The sequence below is a fragment of the Nicotiana tabacum genome, chromosome 9 (genome assembly GCF_000715075.1).
Source record: "Nicotiana tabacum cultivar K326 chromosome 9, ASM71507v2, whole genome shotgun sequence".
In the NCBI taxonomy this organism is placed as follows: domain Eukaryota; kingdom Viridiplantae; phylum Streptophyta; class Magnoliopsida; order Solanales; family Solanaceae; genus Nicotiana; species Nicotiana tabacum.
This window is the reverse complement of record NC_134088.1, coordinates 112,775,482-112,786,319: the sequence shown is the minus strand read 5'-3', so window position 1 is coordinate 112,786,319 and position 10,838 is coordinate 112,775,482. Positions and strand designations below refer to the sequence as shown.

Below are 10,838 nucleotides of genomic sequence, written 5' to 3'. Positions count from 1 at the left end.
TGAAGTGTTAGCCGCTTCAAGGAGAACTTTGTAAGGCCAGTTCTCTATGCACTTATGAAACCAGGCGGTGTTCATGGCTGAAACGAACACAACAATGAGAACCAAAGACGGTTAAGGGTTGATTGTGTGACTTATGGTTGTCTAGGTATACACCAAAGATCGACGGTTCAAAGATATCAAATCTACCGATTGACCGAGTATATCCGACATAAGTTTACTACGGAAAGTTCAAAGGAAAACCTACTTATCCAGATGCGATTAATCCTTACTTGTAAATCACACAGTTTTTCCATGCATACTTCCGTGATATAGCCATTCCCCATTCATGTGGGGGATTGTTGAGGTTTTGTTTTTAAGATGAAATATTCTTAAAATGAGGGTGAATGGGAAATGGAGGGAAAATAAAATTTTGAGTAAAATTTTAAGTTTTCCCCTCTTGACAATGAGACATTGTCCCATATTGGAAGAGGAAGACATTTTTGGTTGGTATATATATAATTGCTCTTCTTGTAGCTCTTAAAGAGTTAAGAAGAAAGCAAGCCTCGCGCCGTCGTCGTCGTCGCTCGCTCGGCTCGGTTTCGGCTACGGCTACGGCTTCGGCTTCGGCTTCGGCTTCGGCTTCGGATTCGGATTCGGATTTAGATTTGGTCAAATGATCGATTGATTGATTAATTTTTTGGACCAAATTTATTTGTTAATAGTAAATATTAACGTAAGATTATCCGCATTTGTAACGAATATTTTCCAATCCGTGTATTGACCATTTGGCATCCGCCTAATGCTCTTCCCACCATAAAGGTGCTTGCTCCATAAACATGAAGGTGCTTGCTCCACAAACATGAAGTGCTTGCTCCACAAATATGTAATGCTTGCTCCACCATGGAGGGTGGACGTTTGGTCTTCTTCAACATTTTGCTGCTATATATATGTGCAGCAGATGTTGAAGAACGACACTCAACACACAACATACAATTCGCTCAACAAATTGGCTATACATTACACTCCTTCCTCTCAGCATTTCCATACGATTTTCTGAGTATATACTCCTTCGTTCTGCATTGTTTTTAACTTCAAACAAAGCAACTGTAAGTGTGATTTGCTACCAAACTTTGTGTTCGCTGAAACACTGGGGTTTGAAGTACCGCTACACCAGTGTGTTATTCGTTCTATCCTGGGAGGAAATAATCCATAACCTTGGGTACTAGGAGGGGATTAAATTCCTTAAGGAAACACTGTGAATTCAGTGGGCTCGAATTAATTATTGTTTCATTATGCTAACTTATATTTTGCAGAATTATTATTTACAAATACAGCAATATTGGCGAGAATAACAAAACGAAGACGGAAGCTGTTGCCGCTATCGTGGAAACAATTCAAATTCAAAATTTCTCCCTTTTCCCCTTCAAAACCCCAAAAAGAAAAAGAAAAGAATGTTTTTTTCTGGACATAAAACGCAAGAATTGAGCATAAAAATGAAGCCATTCTCCCCAATTAAGCTATAAGAGCAAGAGAGTGGATACTTCATTCGCTCAGATAATTGAAAAGTACCTCGAAATTAACGAACATGGTGAGAAATGAGAGAGTTATAGGGTTTAAGAACGAACCGCAAAAGATTGGAGGAAATGCTGGGCAAGATTGGGAAGAGGATCAGCAGTCAGCCGTGGATCAGTCGTGGACGTTGTCGGGGATTTGGTTGGGAGAGGAAGCACATAGTTGGGCTATGGACTAACCCCTATTTCGCCATCATTTCAAACTTGAATGGCTTTTTAATATAGAAATAAAATTTAAACAATTGTCTTAGCTAAAACACGAAATAAAAAATTACTACTAGAGTTTGTACTGCCACCATTCAAAATTCAAATTCCAGAAAAAAATCCTAGAGTTCAGAAGTAACTTAGACTATGTTTTTTTTTCAATGTCCGGTACTTATATTGGGTCTCAACTAAATTCAGATTCGCGCCGGTAATCTCATATTAGGAGATACAATGCCTTCTAACAAAAACGAGGCTCAAACCCGAAACTTTTGGTTAAGGACAAAGAGTACGTAACACTCCACCGTAACCTTTATTGGTGACTCAACAACACCAACAAACCACAACCTTAATTGGTGACTCAACACCAACACCACCGGTGTAATCCTATAAGTGATATCTGGTGACTCGACTACGTTATTTCAATAGCTTAGATGATCATTTTAAGTAAATAACTCCAAAACTGCATAAGTATTCGTATTAAAGTCTGACATTTAGTTTTCGTTATAACTATCTGGTTTTATTGCTTATGCAAGAATCAGGAGATAAAACACCACATTACCAATCCCACACTTGAGTTATACACCATTCTTTGGGTAAGTCATCCTCTTCATTGTAATCTCAAGGGTTGTTCGGTATCAAAATAAAACGTGAGATTATTTTATCTAATGTTTTGGTTGAAATTTTGATTCCGGTGTACATTTTGTATTGAAACCAAACAATCACAAGCTACTGTAAATCTCATCTAAATCCAAGGTGCATCTTGTATATTGAAACTAAAGGACGCCTTGATGTCCACCCGCCTATGAAAAATACTTACAAATACTAAAATGAAGCATGATTACAGAATGTCAAAAGATACATAAACCAGAAGTCGAACTAAATTCTTCTAGATTACATAATATACAGTTTACACTATGTATATATAGAATAGGAGGCTTATTATATTCACAACAGTTTCCAATTTCCACAACTTCATCAATAATCCACCCCCGTAAAGAATGAATATTTAGAAAACAAGACTTGGCTGGTTGTTAAAAAATATTATCAGAGTCCCTGCATTTAGGCCAAGAACAAGCTGACATTATACATATCGATCACCGGGAACTTCATCCTAAAACCTTAATAAGTATGCCTGTAATCTTCTTATTGTTTATGTTTAAGCCCAATTATGAGACGAACTGTACCAAAGACTGCGAATTGTGCAGGATGTGGATGGAAAATTCATGCCACAGACTTTTCGCCTCCAATTGAAGATTCTTCTGGTGTTATCCAACTCCTCTCAGCTGAACAAGGCCGGCCAAGTTTCTGTCAAAAAGATGGTTTTAGTTGTTAGATTCATAAGTATATCAAATCATTAATGACAATGCACATTCATCCGAAAGTATCGTAATCATCGATACATCATGGATCAAAAAGCCTTGTACAGTCATGATGGTACATTTTCTATATTAGAGAAAAAAATATTGTACAACAAATATGACTAACAGAATTGTGAGTAATGTCAGTACTATAAAATATGCTAAGCATACTGTTCAGGAAGTGAATATATTCTTGTGTAGACTATGTCCTTTATCATGTTACAGAAAGACATGGCTTACATTCTCAAGTATCTTTTGGCTTTGCAATCCACATTTCATTTGGAGCATAGAGTTTATAGTTATTTGATTCTGAACCGTAGTTCAATTACCAAGTACTACACAGTTTATACTTACATTTATGAGCTTTAAACTAATGCATGTTGTTAAAACTTATACCCTGTGCATTTGCATAGCTTGATTGATAAAATGTAAAAGCAAAACTGGCATTCAAGGATATATCTCATTAGGAAAGCTTGAAATTAAGCTTCTGGCTTTAAAAACACATAATAACTTGCTATCTCAATGTGGAGTAGAAACTGAAAAATTCTCAAGAAATATAAAAAATCCACTTTTACCATATTCAACGAATAATCACTTTCTCGCTCTAACTCATGCATCATCTCTGTCGTCAACCCAAACCATTCATCAATCCAGGCAAAGCAATTACGATGACTTTCCAGGAAAAGAGCCCTTTCCCCCTGAAAAAAAGTTATATGAAGGTTACGTAGAGAAAGAAGAGAAGAACAGCATAATATTGATCTTCATGATGGTTGAGAGGACAGGGATCGTAATCGAAGAAGCTTCAAAATCTCCCAAAATTACAACAACAACAACAACAACAACAACCCAGTATAATCCCACTAGTGGGGTCTGGGGAGGGTAGTTTGTACGCAGACCTTACCTCTACCCTAGGGTAGAGAGGCTGTTTCCGATAGACCCTCGGCTCCCTCCCTCCAAGAACTCCCCACCTTGCTCTTGGGGTGACTCGAACTCACAACCTCTTGGTTGAAAGTGGAGGATGCTCACCACTAGAGCAACCCACTAGGAAGCAGTTAGGAAGCAAATTCAGTTCAACCCTTACAGCAATGGTACTCCGTCAATCTGCTTGATGACACTATCAGATAGTTAAACAGTCAAATTTAGTACATAACATTCAAAATTGGGCCAATATTTTTAGTGATCTGCCACAATCAAAGACTGAATGCACCAGGATCTCATGCTCAAGAGTTTCTTTCTGAGGATGAAAGTCCCTTAAAAGAAACTAAATGACTTCTTCTAATCTCAATATGTTCTCTAACCTCCCTCAATCTATCTCGGTAATATGAAGCTCAGTATATCCGGTAATATGAAGCTCAGTATATCGACAGTCAGTGAATGTTTCAGTTTCTAAGAGAAAGCAGCTTTACCATATATTCTAATAGCTAGGACTAGCATAACTACTTGCTAGTGCACTCACATTGTTCCAAGCACACAGGATATTATAATTGCTATTCAACAGATAATGCAGAATACAGATCAATATGCCACAGTATACAAATTTACTTGTCACTAACTCAAAAAGTCAGTCAGTATTGATGGAATCGGTTCCACCAAAACCATAAAGATGACGCAGTCCAAATTATGACTTTAGTTTTGAAGCCTTGGTATCATTTCAATCTGAAAATGTACCTGATAAGACTTCTAAGTTTGAATCTTTAGAGGAGAATTTAAGATGCATACCGCCATCAAAGCTTGCTCCAATTTTCCTCCAAAGCCCCAGTATGGAACATCTATTGTAACCAGTTTGTATGCTGTCATAACGGGATTACATTGGTCCTGAAAATACCAAGGGAGAAGTTAATAGAACTCTTCTTAACATAGGTCGGCGAGTAGAAGTCGAAATGCATATTATTGAAATCTTCAAACGCTGAAGCAAATGTTCAGTTCCTGTAGTTCATAGTTTAAACATGAAAGGCACAAAAGCTTGTTAAAGTTATACAGTAGTTGAAACTTCAGTACAAGGGAAAAATCCCCGCATGATCCCACTTGGAAGCAAATAAAACTTGAGTTTCAAGGAAATTTAATTTCATCAATAATAACTTTTACTAGGTTTTACAGAAGCTTCTGGTAGTCATTCTTCAATTCTTTTCCCCTCAATTCCTAAGATTGAGATTTCTGATACCACAAGGATTGCTCAATCTTTTCTTTTAGCTAAACCAAAACTTTTTTTATTCTTCTGGCTAAACCAGTCATGTGTCTGGAGTAATTCAAAACTGAATAATGTTAGATATAATAGCTTCAGAAATGTACAGTCTATCTGTTTTAAGTGTAAACAAAAATGGAAAGTAGCATTCGAGAAGTAGGCAATAAAAAACTAAGATATCTAATTTGCAATTGTAGCCAAGTCCTATTCTCCCTTTATAGTAAGTTTCTATTTTTGAAAACTCAAGAACCTACCCGAGAGAGAGACCCAAGTTCGAGTAGCTATACATTCAAAGAAAGGGGATGGGACACACTAGCTCTCTAATGTTATTGAAAGAGAAATACAAACCTTCCAGCCCTTCAAGAGCGGCCCACGACCAGTCCTAGCAGATTTGAACTTAGACAAATCGACGGTGCTTCTTCCCACAATGTAACTCCAATAATCACTTGCAGCTGAAGCAATATCGATAATTTCCACCTGCCTGGCAGCTAGTTGTTGCTTGCTCAGACCGTGCACCTATATTTGCATTGCTTCTTAAGTCCATGTCATAAAAACAATCACAATAACCTTTATAAAAAAATATTTTATATATAAAGATGGAAAACTGATGTCATTAGTCTATTCAGGCACGAATTGCAACCGCTCAATTCCCACTAGCATGATTATTCCAACTGCATTGAGCACTATAGCAAGTACATTAAACTTACATTTTCAGAGTATCCATTATCAGCTTTATGGATGGTGTCGACGGTCATTATAAACTTCGAAAAACCCGGACACTGCAAAAAGCGAACTACTGAGTATCTTTGATACTGCACTACTCACAAGATACTTCCACAAAGTGCAGGATTGACGGAAGGTCATGAATGTTAATTACCTTAATAACTGCATCAGATGATTTCGTATTCCAGACAGAAACCAGTAAATCGGTTAGTAAAAAACTATAACAAAGACTTGTATTGCCAACTAAAAACGAATATTCTTGTAAGAGTTGCAAGTATGAAACCTAACCTGATCTACATTTTGGATAAGCATTCCACGCTTCCTCTCTCACCACAAGGGCATTAGGAGATGCAAATTTAGTCAACCAAGTTGGAGCTTTGCTGCAAATGTAGGTTGACTTAGTCGGACAAAACATGCCAACACAAGAACTCTACTACTAAATGCATATAGACAAGAGGGGGTTGCTCAGATGGTCAACACCCGCCTACAACCCCAGGTTCGTGGGTTCGAGTCACCAAAGGAGCAATAGCTCCAACAAATGGGGATCAAAGGGGAGGGAAATAAAAAAAAAAAAAAAGCCTCCATAATAAACAAACGCGCTCTAAGATCACCAGAACATCCAGTTAACAATTCTGGTATAACTATGGCTCAAATTGTTAAATCAAGCCAAAAAGGCTACCTACCCCTGTAAGAGAAAAATCCCAAACTTCTCAAGCAAATAAAGACCTTTTAGTTTTGTTACTTAATGCCACTACCACTTACTAAATCAAATCAAACAAAATAGAGCAATTCACGAAATGAATTGATATCAGACAAGTTTAAACTTATGCCAATTCAAAATTACCTCTGCAAGCGGTAAATTTTGGACGTGTATCGCCCCTCCCCGAATTCAGCATCAGTGAATGGTCTGCTTTGTAAAACCTCCACCCCTTCATTACCAGTGGTGCTCTGTTGTTGCATTTTCATGACCACGTACATCTGTGCTATTTCATACTATAATGCCAATACAAAAATTGATGTCCATCAAACACTTAAAACAACATAAATTGAAATTATCCTCAAAAAGTTGTTGAATTTTCATACCTCTTCAAGTGAAAAAGGCATCACAATTCGACTTAAGAGAAGCATCAAATGACAAAGAAGTCATTGGTCAAGGAAACATCACTCTCTCTCTCTCTCTCTCTCTCTCTCTCTCTCTCTCTCTCTCTCTCTCTCTCTCTATATATATATATATATATATATATATATATATATATATATTTGATAGCCTTGACGAAATTCCTGACTACGCCATGGATTAGTGCATGCAAGTATAATTTAGGATTGCTTTGATGATCATCTAGTTATCAATATTATTTAAGCATGGATAAAATATAAACATAAACAAGCACTGATAAAAGGGAGAAAAATGGTAAATTCACATAAGGAAAAGAAGTAAAAGGATACAACTCTTTAATTAGAACCATTCTCTATTTCAGAGTAAGTTGGTTACAAAATTGAACAGCTATTACGTTAAGAAGCTGATTAGCTGAATAACGTCACTCAGGCGGCGGAGGAGGCGGAGGGACGACGGTTGAGGTGGCGGGTGGTGTGAGAGAGCGGAGAGTATTGGAGAAGAAAGGAGAAAGAAGAAAGAAGAAATTAAAAGAAACGTTAGTTTTTGTACGAAATAAGGGAAGGTTCAGCGAATATTATATGTTAGAATACGTAAAGAGTTTTGAGTTCTGCTATACAGTTTCGGTGCAAAAATTAGTGCAGTGGCCAAACTTGAACCTTTAATTTGTTGAAAAATAAAAATTAAAAAATGAAACTTGAATCTTCGGTTAGAAATAAAAGAAGAAACCTTTGGATTCCTGTTGATTTTTTTATTTAAAACTTTTTTTAACTTTTGTTTTGTTTTTAATTTATATATTTGATGAAGGGAACCTTGGATGCAGACATATCAAGCTATTCAAATCCTTCATATGGAATATAAACTTTGATGCGGTTAAGGATCCCTCTCGAATTGGATAACGAGATTATTTTATTACTCTTAATCACTTCCTTATTTTTCTATTACTTCTCTATTCGGTTAAGGGCATGAAATCCCCCTCTATTATTAAAAATAAGTTATATGTACCCCCATTTCACTTTTGTGATACTACGGTCCCTACCATTTTACTTTGCTATTTAAAATACCCCTCAATCGTTAGTTTATTAATATGATATTAATAATTACACGTGTCATTATCTTATTGCTCTAAAATCACCCACTACATATCTCATTAAAATTAGCCGATCAAACCCATTTAACCCGATCCACTCGAGCCCCTCTAACTTAAACATACTAGTCCTTACCTAACCCCAATTCAAAATCATTGCTAAGCAAAAAACATAGAGAAAATAATTAACTTGCGAACCCTAGGTCGTATAGCCTTTAGAAAGACATTAATACTGTCGTTTTATGCTTCTTCTCCTTCTTCTTCTTCAAAAGGTTAGTTTATCTTCCATTTCATGTTTGTTTAAGATTCTTCTATGTATATTTCTTGGTGTTTTTTTTAGGTTTTCGGTCTAGTCGATTCTTTGGTTTTAAATCGTTTTATGTTTTTACGGTTTTCGACATGAACTCAAATCGACAATATCTATGTTGTTATGTGTCTCCATGTATTATTTAAGCTATTTTATGTTAGGGTTTTTACGGGTTGACATTATTGTGGGAATTCTTCTTCTATTGGTGGTCCCGATTGTGATTTTGTGCCTTTTCTGGCTGAGAATGTGGGGTTACAATTTGCGACTTAAGCTTTCTTTTTGTCTGTATATGATGAATGTTGTTCCCTTAAAGTAACAGAGAATCTGAGTATTTTAGTGCTAGTGGGACTTTACTATTGTTAATGTTTCTCGTCTCCTATTTTGTTGCATATGTCTGTGGTCCACCAAATTCACTGTCTTTTTTTTTTATTCTTCTTCTGATTTGTTAATTGTTTTCCTTAGGTTCTTTATTAGCTCATGTGTAGGTTTATTTATTGTTATATAATTTGTTTATTGATTATCTTTGTTAGTTTTCTTATTGTTATTTAATTGCTAAGTATGCCTTTGGTTGACATAATGTTGCATTATGGTGGTGATTGGATTACAACACCTCAGGTCTTGTATTCAAAGAAGCCGGTCCACATCTGGAGAGGGTATGATTATGAACTTATTTCTTTCAAGCTTCTAGAAATTACATACACTAGTGAGTTGGGTATGTAGGTGTTCAACAACTTATTGTAAATGGCCCTTCTGGTAATTACTATGAGATAGAAAATGATGATGGGAAGAGGCATTTACTGAGTTTAATTTCAGATGAATTTAAGACACTTCACTTCTATGATGTTGACGAGTATGAAGAGTTTATTAATATGCATAATAATGTTCATAACACTGAATCATATCCAATAATAACTGATTATGGTACTGACTGTAGTGAATCTGATAGTGAGAGTGATACTCATAGTGTTATTTAGGTTGTTACAAGGTTGTAACCCAAGTTTTGTGTTGCTTGTTTTGTCGTTCAAACCCTTTCACTATCGGTTTAATGCAATCCCCTGTTTTTTGTTATTTCTAGTCCTTTTTGTTTAGTTTTCTTTTCCTTTTATAGTTCTTTTCATGCTGACTCTAGTGACATAGAACTCATGTGGAATTTTAAGTCTGGTCTTAAAAGTTAGTCTAATCATAAAACAATGAAACAAGTTTTGAAGACGATAGAGAGGCATTTGGGGAAATAAGTAAATGTTTAGACATTTTGAGATTATTTAAAGCCCGAATTGTGTGAAACTGAGCCAGATAGTTTGGGAAGCTAAGAGGACGATAAAAATTTATTACAAGGTCCCAGAAAATTTGAAGCGAGCAACTTTGAGTTCAAGTGCATTCACTACTAAAAATAGAAAATTTGCGACCATCAAATCAGTCAAACATCGGTCGAAAATCGTGTTTTTTTCCGACGGATTTTGTAACGACCCGGCCGGTCGTTTCGGGAGTTATAGCCCTGTTTTTCCATTTCTATTTTTCTTTATGATCTTAAGCTATATTATGATATACCGGGTTAGCTGGTTCGGGCCCGGAGTGGTTTCAGAGTGAAATGAGACACTTAGTCTCTTATTTAGAACCTTAAGTTGGAAAAGTCAACCGGATATAAACCTATGTATAAACGATTTCGGATTTGAATACTGATGGTTCCGTTAACTCCGTTAGGTAATTTTGGACTTATGAGTGCGTCCGGAACGATTTGGAGGTCCGTGGTAGAATTAGGCTTGAAATTGGCGAAATTGGAAATTTGGCAATTTTTGGTCGACAGTGAAAAATTTGATATCGGGGTCGGAATGGAATTCTGGAAGTTGGAGTAGGTTCATAGTGTCATTTGTGATGTGTGTGCAAAATTTGAGGTCATTCGGACGTGGTTTGGTTGGTTTCGGCATCGGTTGCCGAATTTGGAATTTTAGAAGTTCTTAGGCTTGAATCCGAGGGTAATTTGGTGATTTGATATTGTTTTGAGTGATTCGAAGGTTCGACTAAGTTTGTATGTTGATAACTTATTGGTATTTTTGATTGAGGTCCCGAGGGCCTCAGGGTGATTTCGGGTGGTTAACGGATTTGTTGAAGTTGAAAAATGCAGCTGAAGCTGCTGCTACTTCTATTTTTGCACCTGCGGAAGAAAGAGCCGTAGGTGCGAGGCCGCTGGTGCGCGTGGGGAGTTCGCAGGTTCGGGCAATGCTGGGCTAGGCAGGTTGCGCAGGTGCGAGTTGGAGGTCGCATCTGCGAGCCCGCATGTGCGAAACCTGGGGCGCAGATGCGGAAAGGGAGTTG

The 10,838-nt window shown here is 36.8% G+C and overlaps 1 protein-coding gene across 1 annotated transcript; it reads right to left on the bottom strand.

Annotated features, from left to right (window-relative positions):
- Window positions 1-2,497: 2,497 nt before the first annotated feature.
- On the bottom strand, window positions 2,498-7,683 carry LOC107769611 (uncharacterized). Its single transcript, XM_075222055.1, has 7 exons — window positions 7,101-7,683; window positions 6,862-7,010; window positions 6,002-6,397; window positions 5,643-5,810; window positions 4,832-4,927; window positions 3,688-3,810; window positions 2,498-3,059 (listed from the first exon to the last, which is right to left on the bottom strand). The coding sequence occupies exons 3-7, from the start codon at window positions 6,047-6,049 to the stop codon at window positions 2,976-2,978; spliced, it is 519 nt and encodes a 172-aa protein (XP_075078156.1). The 5' UTR covers window positions 6,050-6,397; window positions 6,862-7,010; window positions 7,101-7,683; the 3' UTR covers window positions 2,498-2,975.
- Between the last annotated feature and the right edge of the window lie 3,155 nt (window positions 7,684-10,838).